General features: G+C 35.1%; 1 protein-coding gene across 5 annotated transcripts in view; it reads left to right on the forward strand.

The window, feature by feature from the left end:
* Positions 1-19,363, forward strand: part of cdm (importin-13-like protein cdm) — a 156,032-nt gene that overhangs the window by 118,055 nt on the left and 18,614 nt on the right. For 3 of the 5 annotated variants that reach the window (XM_067096941.1, XM_067096940.1, XM_067096942.1), the window contains one exon: positions 19,122-19,278. In XM_067096941.1, coding sequence (XP_066953042.1) covers positions 19,122-19,278 — 157 coding nt within the window. Of the gene's footprint in view, positions 1-14,359; positions 14,664-15,074; positions 15,099-19,121; positions 19,279-19,363 lie in introns of those variants that run through there. The other 2 variants (XM_067096943.1, XM_067096944.1) reach the window with 2 other exon arrangements.

The following is a 19,363-nucleotide window of genomic DNA, read 5'->3' on the forward strand; positions in this document are numbered from 1 at the left end:
ATTCTATGCTATGACGTTTATTCTGGTAACTGTAATAGCCTGTTATATGTACATTGTACGCCTTTATACAATATCTTCGTGTTATGAATGCATTGATGATGGTATTGAGGAAAAAAAACGTATTTTACTACAAATACTTTAATATGAAATTCAGTGTGAAAATTCGGAAGATATTTTAAGTTCTTGTACGTACGGTGTACGTACATATGTACTTAACACACTCTCTCTCTCTCTCTCTCTCTCTCTCTCTCTCTCTCTCTCTCTCTCTCTCTCTCTCAAAATAGCTGCAATTTTGCATCTCAACAATAATTTTACAGAGCAGGCACCCGATATATCATATTTCGCAAATCACCGATGATTATGGACTTGACCCTGTCGGCAACTTCAAAGGGAATAATTTAGACTTTGACACGAGAACTGCCAAAGGATTTTGACCAGACTGACAAGAGCTGTCAAATGGAGTTGATGTTGACGAAAGCTGTCAGGTGATGCAGATTGATATTAAGTGCCAATAAGGTTTTTTTTTTATATGTATGAAAGAAAGTTTGGATTTTTTGTTTTTTCTTTAGCGAAGTTAACCCGTAGGAGGGGTATTCTGTCAGTGCACCTCACGCGTTGCACTGTAGGTATTACTTAAGGGTCTTTGCAGCTCCCCTTCGACCCCTAGCTGCAACCCTTTTACTGTACCTCCGTTCATTTTCTCTTCCCTCCATCATACTTTCCACCTTCTAACAATTGTTTCATGGTGCAACTGCGAGTTTTTCCTCCTGTTACACCTTTCAAACCTGTTTACTCTTTCCCTTTCAGCGCTGAATGACCTAATAGGTCCTAGCGCTTGGCCGTTGGCCTAAATGTGATATTCCAGTATTCCAGTTCTAAAGTTTTGAACAGTGGTTACAAGGGGGGTTACCACCAGGCATGTGGCATCTAAAATTGGCACCTTACGTCATTGTACTGCCAAAATAATCGGGACTAGAAGTAGAACAAATTTAAGCTGAATACAGTATTTAAAAAGGATGTATGATGACTGATCCGCATAATATTTGAAAAAAGGGTATGAACTTCCTCGGAAAGTTTGTTTGAAATTTTATTAAGTCGGGCGTTGCAATTTAGTCATATGATTCGTTGTATTTGAACTCATTTGTCAAGTTTTGACTTGTAAATTTAGATGAGATTACCCGAACCAAAACTTAAGATGCCAGCTATATGGCTTGGGAGAGTTTTGATATCCGAGAGAGACAGCGAATGCGAAGATGATTGATTTTGGCTTTGAAAATGCATTTTGCAGTTCACGGTGCTTATTAAATAAATAAGGTCATCTTATTTTATCAAAATTCCATGACGTACATATTTGAAAATTTATAAAGTTGTTTTAACGACTTATGCAGTATCATACGTAATTTCAGTATTGTCAACGAGGTCTGCCGTGTGTGAAATTCATTTCATTCTCTTTATTGGTGATTTTTTTTTTTTTTTATTCTGCCTTTTACGAAGTCAAACGTCCCGTGGAAGCCTTTATGGTATGAAAAGAAAATTCTCTCTCTTGTCTTTTGAACTGACTTCCATTTCTGAAAAGGATAACATTTTTCATTTACGCCTCACGTTGCTGTCAAGAGAGAAGGATCGTGTCCTTTGGATATCCTTCGGATGTTAATCCCCCTCTGTTAATACTGGCCACGGAGATGTGTTCACGTGGGCTCGTAATAGCTGGTGATTACACAGTATAGTCCCTCTCTCTCTCTCGAGGGAGGGGGAGGGAGAGAGAAAGAGCTATGTTTGGGGTGTACATCAGGGTAAATCATACTTGACAGATGTAATCGGTTTGTTTTTAAAGATAAATTACTCTTAATTTATAGTGTATATATATATATTTTATATTTTTGTATTTTTGTATTTTATATTTTTATTTGTATTTTTAGATTTTTAGATCTGAAAATATAAAGCAGCAGTTTGAGCAGTTAGTAAGTTTGGAGTGTCCGAAGCGGAGGAAGTAGAATTCTATTTGAGTGCTTGTGTAAGTGGTTTTTAATGATGTAATGTGGGCGACTTTGGATCACACGAAGCTAATGTACAGAGAGATCACTAAAAAAATTTGAGGCGAAGGACTGTCTAGAGAAGCAAAAGTTAGGATTAATAGACTGTTGAGCCAGCTCTAATTGTGGAAGTGAAGCATGGATGTTGAATGCAAATGAAAGAAAAAATTAGAAATGTAGTGATGAACTTTATGTATATATATATATATATATATATATATATATATATATATATATATATATATATATATATATATATATATATATATATATATATTTTATATAGGTATATTATATATACTGTATATATGTATATATAAATATATATATGCAATTTTATATTATATATATATATATATATATATATATATATATATATATATAGTATATATATATATATTTATATATATATATATATATATATATATATATATATATATATATATATAATGTATATGTATATAATATATGTATATATATATATATATTATATGTGTATAATATATATATAATATATATATATATATATATATATATATATATGTATATATATATATATATATATATATATATATATATATATATATATATATAAACTGAGGACGTCCCTTATATATACGTATGATTAATGCGCAGCCATACATAACATCATCGTATAATATATACTAATTAAACGACTTTCGAAGCGGAAGGAAATTTTATTACTGAAATCTATTCACGGGAAGACTCTTCCGCTCACTCTTTTCAAACTAATGAATAAAAAAAAAGCTTTAATTCTTATTCATTGAAATTGTATCACTTCATCAATGGAAAACGTGAAATCATTTCCGGCGCTTAACCATGAAAAACTAGTAGTGGATTGTATGACACTTTTTGATGACCACTTTTTCTCCTTGAGTAAAAAGTATGAGGTTTGTGACGTTTCCAACATTTTCTTGGCCCGCTTCTCTAAAGTAATTCAATATTTTGGTAAAGGCATTAATCTTTAAGAGTTAGAGTTTTAAGATTTCATTAATCAAATATTCAAGATAGCAGATTTTAAAGTAGAATTTCTAGTTTAATCATCTCTGAAAATTTACTTTTTTTAAAGACTTGGGCAAAGCTGTTGAAATATATTTAAAAAGACTTAGACAAAGCTGTTGAAATATATTTAAAAAGACTTAGGCAAAGCTGTTGAAATATATTTAAAAAGACTTAGGCAAAGCTGTTGAAATATATTTAAAAAGACTTAGGAAAAGCTGTTGAAATATATTTAAAAAGACTTAGACAAAGCTGTTGAAATATATTTAAAAAGAATTTGGCAAAGCTGTTGAATTATATTTAAAAAGACTTAGGCAAAGCTGTTGAAATATATTTAAAAAGACTTAGGCAAAGGTTTTGAAATATATTTAAAAAGACTTAGGCAAAGGTTTTGAAATATATTTAAAAAAGACTTAGACAAAGCTGTTGAAATATATTTAAAAAGACTTAGGCAAAGGTTTTGAAATACAGTATATTGAAAAAGACTTAAGCAAACCTGTTGAAATATTCTAAGGTCAGTGTTTGTATGTTGTTGCCAACAGCAGATCAGGCAATTCGAATTCCATTGTGATTCTAAGATGTTTAGATGTTCAAAATTAGGGAATGGTGACCTTGATTTGCAAAAGGGTCCTAGGACAAATTCTCTGAGGGGATGACGAGCCAAAAAACATCGCCTTGGCTGGAAAATAAAGGTAAAAATGCAAATTAAAATAAACTTCTGCTTTGATCATTGAGCATAGCTGTTCGAGGTACTTTTATTGAAGCCATCCTATCGTTTATATCAGTCCTTGGAATATCTGTATTAATACTGGTAATGTTTTTAATTATATTAATATCTATAATAATAAAATCCGAGTGTATCTTGTTTGTCCTCCCCTGGGTGACAGTAGGGGAGAGTGACACAGCCACCCACCACCTGCAAACCTGTTTGTCCGCCCGGTGGGGCCGGGGTAGGTAGGGGAATGGGAGGGTAGGGGAGACATCCACCCTCCTGCAAACCTGTTTGTCCGCCCGGTGGGGCCGGGGTAGGTAGGGGATCGGGAGGGTAGGGGAGACAGCAGCACCGTTCCAGCGCGCGTAACGCACGCTAACAAGCTCGTTATTAACCAAAAGCTTCACTGATATCAAGTACGTTAGGCCTGAATATAGTTTACATTTTTTTCACGTTTTTGTATAACTGATATATATATATATATATATATATATATATATATATATATATATATATATATGATTATTATCACTTTTGTACGTGATTCATTTATCACACACATTACCACAGGTGAAAAATAAGAAAGGTGGGGTCTGATTGGTTTCGACTTTATTTCTAGCCATTGACTAGGAAATAAAGTCGAAAACCGGTCGGGACCTACACCCCGTTTCTTATTTTTCACCTGTGGTAATGTGATGATATATATATATATATATATATATATATATATATATATATATATATATATATATATATATATATATATATGTATACACACAAATATTTACAAATCTAGATGGACAGATAGATACATTCAGGCACTCCTAACGTCAAGTCTCTATGGTCATATGGCGCATAGGTGCTTAATTTAGCTCTGCAGTTCTATTCCTGTAAGCGCTAAAAAATAGTCTGCCCCTAATCCCTGCCTTTGGAAATTAAACATACGTGAAATTCGTTTCCTCTCGGGAAAAATTCCTATTCAGTATGTCACGTCCAGTTGCTATGACAGCTACCCATCTGATCAAGACTATCCCATTACTCCTATCCTTTTGGAGTGGGAGTAACACACTTACTTTTAAAACTCTCGATCTTTATGGAGTGGGAGTAACATTCTTAGTTTTGACATTCTCGATCCTTGTGGGGTGGGGGTAACACAGTTGTAAACTCGTGATCCTTGTTGAGTTGGAGTTATGTTTTTGTTTTTAAAACACTCGATCCTTGTGGAGTGAGAGTAAAATTCTTAATTTTTCTTAAACTCGATCCTTACAGAGTGGGAGTAAGATTCTTAGTTTTAAAACTCTCCATTCTTGTGGAGTGGGAGTAACATTGTTAGTTTTAAATTCTCGATCCTTATGAGGTGGGAGTAAAATTTTTAAACTCCAGGATCATATGGGGGAGTGAGACAACTCTATTCTTGGGTTTCCTTTGAGAAAATTGCAAGGTACTTGAGTCCGGGAAAACGGAAGACGGTAGTGAGTTTTAAGACTCAGTTGCCGAACTGCGCAGTCCGATGATCACTAATTTTTACAGGACTGACATAAATGGCTTATATTTATGGTAGGAGAACCGGGTCCAGAGCTTTCAGACTTGCGTTCTTTCTTTTTATATACATATCGTGCTTTTTCATTTCTCTCCGTTGTGTTTTTCGTTTTTAATAATTTTTCAATATTAAGCCTGTTCCCCCTAACTGGTGGGTGGCTTCTTATGAAAAATCTACACGACGGTCACTGCCTAATTCATACTTACTTGACTGCGTTTTAATTTATGAAAGCTTAAGTGGTCAAATTAATGGCTTTTTTTTCATAGGTTTCATGTGAATGCTGACTGACTTTGAGTAAGTTAGAGAAGTGTAACCTCTACAAAAAAATTTTTTAATATAAACTTTCAATTTTTTTCTCATACTTGGAAGATTTTATTATTAATTACTTCTCTCGTTTCAGACATAAAGTAAGACGAATCTCCGTGCGTTTGTTCGCAGTTTATATTATCTAGGTAAATAAACTTATCATAAATACAATCATTACAGTATCACATAGAATTGTAACTTATAATTTACCATTATAATACTGCAAGCGATTATGACAGCGAATATTACAATGACATAGTCATGTACAGCAACATTATAGCTATGACCACCATCATTATGAGTTATGACGATTAAATAAACGATTATTATGGATCTCGTCGTTGACAGCATCACATCAGTGACCATCATTATCGCCATCGAAATCATCCACTCCAGCGTGATTAGATATGGAAAGGGGCGAGTCAAAGGACGCTCTTGCGCGCGTGCACACACACTCACACGCACAAACTTAACTTTGGGTGCTGAGGTGTCATATAATCACGCCTCCTACTACTTCTGCTGAGAGATTTGTAAGAGTAGGAGTTGAAAAGACTCCGGCCAATCTATTTGATGAAATGGAAATAAAGGGGAGGTTGTGGGTTGCCCAAACCGACGATGACGTCATCGCCTTGGATGAGGGATTAATGGGATTACTTAGTTTGTAGAACACACACTCACACACACACACACACACCGCTGGGAAGGAGAGGATCAAAGGTACATTAATTTAGACTGACTGACAGTACATCGCCATTGTATATGCAAATGTATGTTTTTGTAGATCTACAGAAGTGAAAATAATAATTTAAAAATTAAAAAATTCATTCATGTTTGTTAAAATACAAAGTATCCTAAAACTTTTTTACAATAAGATAAATGTATCGGTTTTTATTCCACCACTGAACCGGAACAAAATTATAATTGTGAAGGTAAATGGAACCAGGAAACTGAAGTAGTGAATTATCTCGGTCGGTTGGGCCGAATCCATAGGTCCACACCTGGCCTATGTTTCATTGAATACCTGGCAGTTATTTGGATCAAGGGCCTGTGATAGCAGTGGAAAACTGGAAGTAGGTGAATTGTATAGATAAATGGGAAGAATTTAATCTTATGAATGAAAAGGTTAATCCTAGTGTTAAATAGGTTAATTCTAGACTTAAGTACGTTAATCCCAGAGTTAAATAGGCAAGAAAGACAGCAGGAACTTTGCTAAAGTTCGAATTACGTGAAGAATGACTTAAACATGTTCTTTGCAGCGTGCCTTCGGCTCGCAGCTGCAACCCTTTTCATTCCTTTTACTGGACCTCTGTTCATATTTTTCTTCCATCTTACTTTCCACCCTCTCCTAACAATTGTTTCATAGTGTAAGTGCGAGATTTTCCCCCTGTTACACCTTTCAACCCTTATTTACGTTTAATTTCCGTTTCAGCCCTGAATGACCACATAGGTCCCAGTACTTGTCCTTGGCCTAAATTTATATTCCAATTCCATGTTCTCGTTCTCCTTTAGCTGTTGAAACAAGAATGAGCTTCCCATGTAAAAAGTTTTACAGCCTGCAGCTCTCACAACCTATTCACCTTATCTAGTACTAACTATTTTGTATCCTATATTCTTCGGCCCCTTCGTTCTTGCACTTCTGCTACTCAACTTATTGGCTTTTTTCCGAGTCTCTTCCTCATTCTCCTCAGCGCTTCAAGGCTTTTTATCCGTCTATGATTTGGTGTTGTTAAGTGGCATCTTCTCACCACATGACCAAACCGCATAGACACATCAGCTTCTTCCTCTTTTGTTCACTTTCAGCAGTAAGCTTTGTATTAGTGTATGTATGTATGTGAAATTTGTTAAGTAATTTTTGAAACCTAACAGGTCTCTTGTGTGAAAATTGCAGTGATGAATCATTGTTTGAAAGTCGAAATATTTTGAACTTTTGATTTCCCATTTAAAGCCTCAGGAATCATGGACAAGTGATGGAAATGTATAACTGCTGTAGTTGTTTTATTTGTATTTTCATAATCAACCAGATAGAAACCAATCTTTCTGAAAATGCAAAAATACAAAACGTCATTGTTGCAGAAATGGTTAATGGAACTGAAACATGTGCTTTGGAAACATGACAAAGTTTTCATGTCGGTACTGGATGTTGGCCTACCGTTACGGCAGCTGGTTTCTCGTTAGTATCTGCCCTTTCACTGAGGAGTAACAAATGTGTTCCCGTTGGCTTGTCAGAGAAATTAGTTAGAAAGCGCAGCGGAAATTATGCTGACAAAATTATTGTACGAAAAAGGGCAACTGTGCCAAAGAAAAAAAAAAATCCTCTGCAGTTCGAGCCGTATTTTAAACCCGCTATCCCCACTAGAAACTCCACTTGGTGCCTGTGGGAAGGTAAACTGAAATAAGATCTTGAAGGCGCAGAAAGATGATGATTTTGATATACAACAGAATTATCCTGGTAGAGAGAGAGAACAGTTCGCAGTGTCTTGTTGACAAGACACTGAGAGGACCGTCTGATAACGTCTAAGGGGGTTGGTGGGGTTCATGTTTGATAAGGAGGGATGAAGGGTGGGATGGGAGACGACTCCATGAAAACACCGAAGAGCTTCAGAAGTCAGCAGATACCTTGAACAGATACTGTGAGATAACGAATGTTTACTATGCCCGAGAACGTCTCTCTCAGGGTAAACAACAGTTGTTGTTATGATGTCCGTAACGTTTCTCCGGGAATACCTATTTGCGGGCTCCCCAGGGAGATTAGGAAAAGCCTAAAAGCTTATTGTAAGTAGAAGCAGCAGTAGCAGGCGTTTTGAAGAGGCGTCGGTGGATCATTTAAGAGTTCTTGAGTGATGCTTCTCACTAGTCCCATTTTATTTTATGCATTCTGATTTTCAGATATACTGATATATCTATCTATCTATATACATACTGTATATATATAATTTATATATACATGCTGTGTATATATATATATATATATATATATATATATATATATATATATATATATATATATATATATATATATATTATATATATATATATATATATATATATATATATATATATATATATATATATATATATATATATATATATATATATATATATATATATATATATATAATATATATATATATATATATAATATATATATAATGTGTATGGACGTGCGTGATTGTGTACAGTGCCCTTCATCCCTTCTATCTCTGTCAGTTTGGTGATAACTGGAAGTTGCTTTTAAAGTAAAGCCTCGTGCGGAAAATTTGCCGAGTCATTGCGCATCGTACATTGCGTTTCGATCATTTCAGGGAATTTTGGGCTGCCGGAACTGAACTGGCCTTTTGGAAATATATTCCGATATAAAGTATTTCAGCATATCACACAAATTTCTAAAAAAAACTAGATGCTAATTTTTAAAACTTCTCATGCTAGTTGTTTTTAGATAGATAAAGCTCTTTGATTTTTCAAGGCATTTAATTTTAACTCGTATCAGAGGGTATTAAATTATATCAAATGATGCTCAGACTACTACTTCTCTCATATGTTATGGACCCTCCCCCTCCCTCATATCTCACCCTCCACAACCCCATCAGGTATCCTTGCCATTCGATCGCAAATATTTTGTTTTCAATTTTAATAAATTAACTGTTCTCTTGTTACCATATTTTAGGTTCTCTTAGATATAGTTACTTTAATGAGATTCTTACTTAAGTAGATCACCCTACCCCGCCCAACACTTGGCGTAAACTTTTATAGATAGTTAATATTCCCCCACCCTTGTGTTTACCTGGCTCGTCCTATCTATTAATGCTCTCATCAGTCTCCCAACGTCTGGTGCAAGTTTCCAGGCTTCCTGTTGAGAGGAAGTAGTCAGCTGACAACTGCCAACAGTACAGTTTGTGGAAATATTTTCATTAAATGTATAAAGCTTAGTGAATATTGTAACAAATTTAGGATGAAAATTAAATTAAAGTTGAGGTTTTTTTTGCAGTACACAAATCACGCCGCAATTCAGATTTGCTTCCTATTTTTATTCAGTTCGGATATATATATATATATATATATATATATATATATATATATATATATATATATATATATATATATATATATATATATATATATATATATATATATATCGTATATATATATAATATACATAATGTATATATATATATATATAATATACATAATATATATATATATATATATATATATATATATACATATATATATATATATATATATATATATATATATATATATATATATATATATATATATATATATATATATATATATATATATATATATATATATGACTTTGATGCTGCAGATGTTATTGGCATGTGTCAACTTTCTACTTTTTCTGAGCAAGTATCTTGATATTAATTAATACTCTCTCTCTCTCTCTCTCTCTCTCTCTCTCTCTCTCTCTCTTCTCTCTCTCTCTCTCTCTCAATGAAAACCAGCCATGCGTAAATGTCCCGTACTTCGAATATTGGTAACTGAAAAACGAGAAGTTCGAGATTTAAAAAAAATTCAGCGCGATTTCTAATTTTGGTCTTTTTATAAAATATATATATATAGAATAATATATATATATATATATTATATATATATATATATATATATATATAAAGACAAAATTATTATTCTATAGTGATAGTTTTGTCGGTGAAAATCGAAATCGCGCTGAATTTTTTAAATCGAATGTTTTTCAGTTACCAATATCGAAGTACGACATTTTACGCATATGAGAGAGAGAGAGAGAGAGAGAGAGAGAGAGAGAGAGAGAGAGAGAGAGAGTATTAATTAATATCAAGATACTTGCTCAGAAAAAGTAGATAGTTGACACATATATAACATCTATCAAAGTCATATATATATATATATATATATATATATATATATATATATATATATATATATATATATATATATATATATATATTATATATATATATATATGATATATATATATGATATATATATATATATATATATAATATATATATATATATATATATATATAGTATATATATATATATAGTATATATATATATATATATACATATGCATATAGATAAATATATATGTATATAATATACATATATATATATAGATCTATAGTATATATATGTATATATATACATATACATATCTAGTGTGTACATATACATATGTATATATATAGTATGTATATATAATATATGCATATACATATGTATATATATACATATACACACATATATATATATACACACACAAACACATATAAACACACCTTCAGATATCTTAACCTGTGGTCTCCAAAGAATTGTCAGGTGGCCGAAATACTTCGGCAAACTGAACAACCGCACGCAGTGGTTGCGTGATTTAGACTCACAAAGCCGCCTTCATTAGGTATCGTACTATCTCATTATAGTTTTGCCTAAAAAGTTTAAAAAAAGTAATGAGGTATTATCTCGTAAGGTCTAGCGATATGGAATCGAATTTATTTTCGGACCTTATATATTTTTTGGTGAATTTTTTTTTCAGTCGTGTAAGTAATGAAGGTCATTGGACTCTTGAAAATGTCGTTATTATTGGACCAGAAATATGCAATCAACCGTAGTGAGATTTTCTACACTTACATTTGTCGTTATCATCATCAGTACAGCAGTTTTTGTTATTTTGATTTAATATCCGGTATTTTGAGTATTGAAATAGAGAGAGAGAGAGAGAGAGAGAGAGAGAGAGAGAGAGAGAGAGAGAGAGAGAGAGAGAGAGAGAGAGCTTGGAAAGGGTAATAAGTCCTTCTCTGTGGTATCAACAACCCAAGTATTATCTACATTCTAAGTTGTAGAAAGCTTGTTTGCAATTCCCTCTTAAACCATCGTACTATTTTACATGGCTGGGCGAGTTTAAATTTCATTTATCTCAAATCCCTGGTTCGCAACCTTTGCGGGGGGTCGTGGAGAGAGAGAGAGAGAGAGAGAGAGAGAGAGAGAGAGAGAGAGAGAGAGAGAGAGAGAGAGAGAGAGTTCAGGCGCGCTGTTTTTCTTCAACAGGAGAGGTCAAAAGCCACGTGATCGAAAAGGCCGCGAATTGAGAACAAAAGACTATCTCCCCCCCTCCCCATATCTCTTTCCCTCTCTGAAATTCATAACATACATAAAAGTCAAATTTATGAAATTACACAAAACCCTTGACTTTTATACAATAACAAAATCTTCGATTACGTTACTCGAACTATTATGCTGATTGTACCAAGTCCCAAATAAAATGTTAATACGGTTTGGTGAAGAGCAGTTTGAAAGGTAGCACATAACATCGGACTTTTCTTTTTGACCAAACCAGTTTATATAAAACCCAGTAACACCACTGCCATCCTTTCTCTTCCAAACAATGGCTGACTGAAAAATAATAATGGGATTTACATTCATGTAGTGGCAAGCATGGTCTAGACCGTGGTTGTAAGCGTTGTCACTCACAGTAGTCGTTTGATGTTTGATACAATATTTCAGCCATTTATTTTTGGGATGAAGTTACTGGCGGAGCTTATATTTGTGGTAACTCAGTTGATCGCTGACGATTGTTAAATTAATGTTTGTGGATAACTCTAGTGATCGACAAAACGGTTTTGTTTCGTCGCCCGGGATGCTTAGTGATATTCTTGATTTTTTAAACGTTTTCTGTGAAGTGGTTGAGAAATTAGATTAATTTCTGCAATAGCAAATTCCCTTAAGCCTATTGCTTAAAACCACTAAACTATCAGTGTGTGAAATGTTCTTGTGATTGAAGCTAACCTAACGCCACACTGGTTCTTGCTTGTGGGGCAGTATATAACATTGTGCGCTATATTAGCCCCCAGATTGGTGGCAAGGGTGACCAGATCTCCTTAATACAAAACTGATGCAGTCATAAACAGAAAATACCAAATTTTGGTATAAATTAATAGACGCCATCTTACATCGGCATGGTTATTTAAAACAATTTCGTTCATTTCATCCTATACATTTGTCAAGTATCAGGTGATTATGACGTGCCATCGATTATTCTAGAAAACTACAATGCATTAACGTTCAAAAAGTCTCGTTTTACCAAGCTATATGGCTTTTAACAAATTCTAGATATTGACCATGAAATAATAGATTGATCAGCTTAATCCTTGGTATGGTAGTTCACTGTAGTAGCCATTCTACGCAAAGGCAAATATTTGGAAGAAAATGCCGAGACAGTACTCCGTGCAAACGATTTACGCAGACTCCATAAAGAAAACGTCAATAACCTTCACTCAGTCTGGAACCACTGCATAAAAAGGGAAAACACTAGACCTATAGCAACTGATCATTTGTGTCCTATGGGACTTGCAGGATGTTTCCTGGCAGTGGACTGTAGAACGCCTGCAATGTGTGGCCACAATGTATATGGTTAGTAGCTGGTTTAGATTTAAGCTGCCCAAATGCCAGCACGAGCTTTTACCCTCCTTTCAGTGAGGCAAGGTGTGCAACAAAATAGGAGTAGGCCTGGTGTGGACACGAGGACTCTCGCAAAGAGCAGACGAATAAACAAAACATTTGAGCTAATTGTTTTCAGAATCGCTTATTCTCTTTAATAAACGCTTGCTTAGCGAGTATAATACCTTTGATACAAATAATTGGGATTTGAACTAAAATGCTTATGTGAATCTATATTCTTAAAAGTAAAGATCAGAATATTCCTAGAAACTTCTTAGCTGATTGGATCAGTTCATACGCCCACGCCAGACCTCTTATTTTCGTCTAACAGCTGAACGCACACACGCGTGTGTATATATACGTATATGCACACATATAATTATGTACATACATATATATATATATATTTAATATATATATATATATATATATATATATATATATATATATATATATATATATATATATATATATATATATATATATATATATATATATATGTTTATATATATGTTTATAACATAATTATACATACAGGTTGAAAATACTAAGACGGTATACATCACCAACCGTATTTTTTTTTTCATGAGTATGAAAAAGAAAACACGGCTGGCACAATTTGAAACGTTTATTTCGCCACCTGTTCCAGCAACCTCTGCGTGGCGTCTCCTAGGGAGTCGTCCCATTTTGGCATTTTAACTCATGGGTCTATAAGGCCGGTCCAGCGCCTTGGAGATAATGGTCTGATAGTATCCGCCCTGTCGCCGTTTTCATGAATACTTAAATAATTTCATGGACTGAAACATACAAGTATTTTAGGAGAGATCCGAAGAGCTTTCATACTTCCAGTGCTAATTTTGACAGAAAGAAAACAGAGATAACAAGTTATATAATTATTACGAAGGCTTGCGTCGTATCAATTTTTTTTCTTAACGGTAAAAGGGGATTTAGGTTTTCTGGCGGTTTTGCAGCGGTGTCATCGATTAGTCTGATACCTACCAGGCAAAGGAACGGGTTGCATTATGCCAGTACCTAATACAAACAAACAATAAAAAGAAGCTCTCTCTACAGAAGTGTTAAAGCCGATTATGGTGTATTTCACGCCGTGGCTGGAAGCCCTCTTAATCCGGTAAGGGCTCGGGGGGTTCACAGGTGGTAGTTTTAATACAACATGACCTTTTTGTAACCATGATGCCTAACGCTCCATTCCTGCGTGGCTGATTCACAACGCAACTCATTTAAAGTCATCTCCTCATACTTTCTCGAGAATAACTTACCGTAATCTTCCTCTTATTAAGTATCAAAACAAAGCGCTTCATAAAAAGCAACCCGCAAGAGAATCTCCGCGTAGAACTTTTTTCATTTTGTGTAGCCAAAACAACTGACAAAATAAAAAGGAAGGTGAATTTTACCATACTTATATATTAATTGCTTCGGAAAAGGATGTTTAAAGTTGACTTTGGTTTGCAAAAGACGTTTTTTAACGAATATAACCCGTCGAAGAGGGACATCTGACGGAGGGCGCCCGTTCTAGAAAAGAACCATCGCGCCAGTTTTCCACGAGCAGCAAAGAAAGTAAACACAACCACCATCAGCCGGGATGAAATAATTATTTTGTAAGTCGTTTTCGGTCTTGACGCTCCCGTGGCCCTTGCCAGCTGTTACACATGCTTATGAATAGATGCTGGAATGGTATTTGACGTGCGGGTTGTCGGTTAATTGCCTGTAGGATGAAAAATAGCAACAATATGAGGAGACCCCCTCCTGAGAGGGTTAAAATCACAACAATCTCAAAACATTCGAGTGATTTGCTCGTTGTCAAATTGGGCAAATTATCGTCGATATGCTCTTTTTGCCTAATTTGATGGCATTTTTGTAAATTATTATACACCTCCGTAGAGTGATTTGCCTACCAGCCTTTTGTGATAGGATAATGAACAAACACTGCCTTAAACCCTCGCCCTTTGATTGTCGTAGCGAGAATGAACTTTGTTAAAAGGTCAAGCTGACCATTGCAAAGTTAGACTACCTAGATTGCACGGAGAGATAACGTAAGTGATAGAACATTTAAATGTTGATGTAACTATTTCCAGATAACGGGTTTATCATAGGGTTTCGTATTTGTACTGGTCTATTAAAGGCTTTGCTATTTTTCAGGTGAATAATCTGGCCGATAGGTTAGTCTAGGTTTATGTTGCCTAAAACCATCCTAAACTCGAAGCAAAACCCTTCTTTAATACACATCACGGGTTTATGCTAAAATAGCCTAGTAATCTAGGCCTAAAGTACCTAGAGAACGGAAAAGGGTAACCATACGTTAGGGCTAGCTCAATAAACTCAAGGAAGGTGTAGGTAAGAGAACTTGATGGTAGAACTAAAGACTACAACTGCACGCCTGGTTTGGTAACTAACAGTTTATGTGCAAAATGGGTGCCGTGTTTAGCACTAGCCCACTTAAGATAGCATAAAAGAAATCAAGGTAGAGCTAAGTAATGGTCTGCTTGAGGTGTTACTTTGGAAATTGATTTTTCCTGTAGTATTTTGGTTGCTTATCAAGAATTTGGTAAAAGTTTGTTTCCAGTCCGAACTCCAGTTCCACATGAGGGCTAGTACTAAACATGGCAAAACAGTGATTCATCTACACTTTTACTGTGTTTAGTACTAGCCCCCGGGGGGTCAAATGTATTTTGCTGTGTTTAGTACTAGCCCCTGGGGGGTCAAATGTCCGTAAGTGCATTTTGCAAAATTGAAACTTGGAAAGAATCCTCAGTTATTTACATTTATTTTATTTTTTATGATAAATATTACTTTGCAAGAATTATGTATATAGAATATTTTTTAATTTTTTTATGGAGATTCGAAAGCTATAATAAAAAATCCAGTAGGGATGTTCCGATTGGAAACGAACATTATCCAAGAAATTACCATTATTTTTTGTCAGTCGACTGTAATTAACCTGTAATTAGCCTAATCTCAAAAGCTGTACGCTGGCCATTCTGGAATGCTATTACTCATGTGCAGCGTTATAAGGGAGCTTTTGGTAAAAAGTGGAGTTCCTTCACTGGTGAGGTCTGAGACTAAATAACATGGTATGCTAGGTTAGGTTAGGGCACGTTAGGTTAGTATAGTTCCTTTTTATAATAGGTTTCCTTAGCCAATCTCTTCTTAAACATATGGCTCCCTGATGACTCGCATACGCACAGAACCATTCCATAACAACAACGTGGCGATCTGGTCTTTCTCCCGACATTTCCAAAACCCTGCGTTCCCAAATGGTCCCCAACCATGTTGGGTAGATATGAGGTTAATAATAATTGACCGACAATAAACACCACCTCCTTCATCAGCAACACTAAAAGTATAGGAAAAATCAATTTCCAAGGTAACAGTCTGTGCTTTTAGCTCTTGCTTAGAAATACCAAAATTAAGACTGGAACTGTAAATATAAAAACAAAAACATAAACGGCAGTAAATAGCCTATTCTGGTTGGCAACTGACGGGAACCAGGCTGCGGTAGTAACCTTCAGTTTTACTACGTAACTTCATTGTGAGGGATGTTGCATAGGCTAGTAGGCGAAATTGTCTCTGGTACTTTGGCATAACCGTAAGCGTTACTGAGCCTTGTGATTGATGGTAATTCATTTCACTCATTTATAAAGCTAGTATTTCTTCGTATGGCCTATCGGTAAAATATGCATTTTAAAGCTGAATTGTTGCGCTTTAATGTAATGATTGGATAGTCAAGCACAGAAAAGTTTAAAAGAAAGAGTTAAAAAATAGGTCATGTGATAATTTATGCACACACATTCACACCACACACAAAGAGTATGACCCCTTAAGAAAGCATAAGAAAACTGCAGTCGACATTTTGGATTGTAATTTGGTAGTATTCAGATCACAGACACTTGAAAAATGAAGAGATACAGGGGACAAAATTTCAGCCACCCCTGCTAAGGCCCTATTACGATAGGGTAATGGTAAGCCAAGTACTATACACATGGTACTGAGAAAGTTCACTTGGCTTTGCAGATATTATAGAACAGTATTTTTCTTTGTACTTCAGAGCATTTGGCATTTGCTCTGTACTCAATCCTTAGCCATCTACCTGTACAGTCTGGTTTTACTGTATATATCTGTACTCATGTGATTTTGGGCAGTTAAAGGTATATACCATACCCATTTACATAGGAAAAAGTGCAAGCAGGCAGAAAGGTGATCATGGGTAAGTGAAAAGCAGATAAGAGGGAGTACAGTATTGTAGGCTAACAAAACTTGTTATAAAGAGATTTTAGAGAGAAAAATAACTAATTATGTTCTTTTCACTCATAGAGGTGAACTTTGAATGCCAAGGAAAAAGAATGAATAAATGGTGTCTGTTATTCATTTTTTGCCAATCAGTGGGGTTAATAATAGATCTCAGTACATAATTGTAGCATATGTCTCCCAGTCAGCCAGTATCAACAAATGGATAAACAAACATGGGAATGCATCGTTTTGATTTTTATTATGTGTGTATTGTCATAATTATTTTTAATTGATGCCGTATATAGTACAACAGAGGACATTTTTCAAGAGAGGCTCACATTTGATTTTTATTGTTTTGTATTTTCAAAGATGGGATTGCATACTATAGACAAAATTTAAAAATTGAGAAATTTTTCCAAAATTTTAATTAAGATTGTAATTACCCATCCGATAGGGCGTGATGCCTTAGCTTAGAATGAGAATGTATTATGTACCCTCTAGGCTAGGTAGCAATGGCATAGTGTTTAGGCAAAGTTGAGGGGATCCAGGGTGAGTAATGCCCCAGATAAGGTTAATTGTTGTGATGTGGCACCCTAGATTAGGTTAAGATAGTGCATTCCAGTGACAAAAATTGCCACATTTTCAGTAGGTAATATAATTATTGGTGTTTATGTGGAGTATTGAGTATAATACTAAATTGAAATGGGGTTATGTAAATCACAAAAATACAGGTTAAAATTCAGATTGTCAGACTATCAGACAGTTTATATAGTTCAGCAAGTGATCTTAGAAATTGTGTTGCGTATATCGCATTGGCAAGCTAGTCTTTGCAGGTGGAATGAAAACATAAGGTACCTTGCTGTAGTTGAAGTGTGTTGGTATCAATCTTTAGCATGTATCACAGCTTGGCAAAATCTTTGTGGTAGTGTCATAGGTGTTAGTAGTATTCAAAAATATAAAAGTAATCTTAGAAGGAAGATGTTTTTTTTATATCTTGTGAAGATGTCAAACTTCAGCTAGTCTGATGAGAATACAGAAACATAAATAGAACAGTATACTCTGTAAATGCTCAAGTTAACGTTCCTTGTTTGGGAGGGCCAGCCTTGGTAATGCTGCATGTCAGGGAAGCCAAGGTAACTTGGGATGTCAGGTGAACCATGGAAACTCTGCACGACAGGGGAGCCCTAGTAACTTGGCACGCCAGGGGAGCCCTGGTAACTCGGCACGTCAGGGGAGCCCTGGTAACTCGGCACGTCAGGGGAGCCATGGTAACTAGGTACATCAGGGGAGCCATAGTAACTTGGCATATTCAGGGATCATGGTAACCCAGTTTGTCAAGTGGGCAAGGGTAAAATAATTATAACCAGACAGAACTGATGATGGATAGTTGCGAATGCTTGCTGGGAAGAGCAAGTGAAATGACCTGAAATTGAAGGAAGGTTAACAGCTGAGTTCTATTAAATTTATTTTTCCTGATCTTAGTATTGTTGGATTATCTGATTGTGGATGACAGAAGACAGAACAGTGGAACTAGCATAACCATATGAGATGGTCAGGGTAATGTACTGCAGTTTGGGAAGGTATCCAAAGTGACTTTGCCAGTTAAGGAAGGAAGGGTAATTGAATGAACAAGAGCACAACTGAATCTAACGACCAAAATGGATGGTAGCTCTCTTGGTATGACTATAAAGGTGAATGTAGCCTATCTAATATGACTGTTGATAAACTGCGTGGAAGCATGTCTGGCAAGGTTGTAAACTAAATTGCATCTTTACAATTGCAAGACTCTAAGTCAATATTTCAGTACTGATGTTTCAAGTGTCTTTCAGCAATAAAATGGAGGTGTCAGCCGAGCAGGTGGAGCAGGCAGTGGTAGAGTTTTATCAAGATCCAGTTGCCAAAAGTGGGCTTAATGCATGGCTTATGCAAGCCCAGCACTCTCGCCACTCCTGGACCTTCGCCTGGCCTTTACTGGATCCTTCAAAGGTGATAAACCATGCATTTGTTTTCTGTCATTTACCTGTGTAGTTACATTCTGATTATTTGCAATAGTTTGCATCAAAAAAACAGT

This window comes from Macrobrachium rosenbergii, chromosome 53 (assembly GCF_040412425.1).
Source record: "Macrobrachium rosenbergii isolate ZJJX-2024 chromosome 53, ASM4041242v1, whole genome shotgun sequence".
Classification (NCBI taxonomy): domain Eukaryota; kingdom Metazoa; phylum Arthropoda; class Malacostraca; order Decapoda; family Palaemonidae; genus Macrobrachium; species Macrobrachium rosenbergii.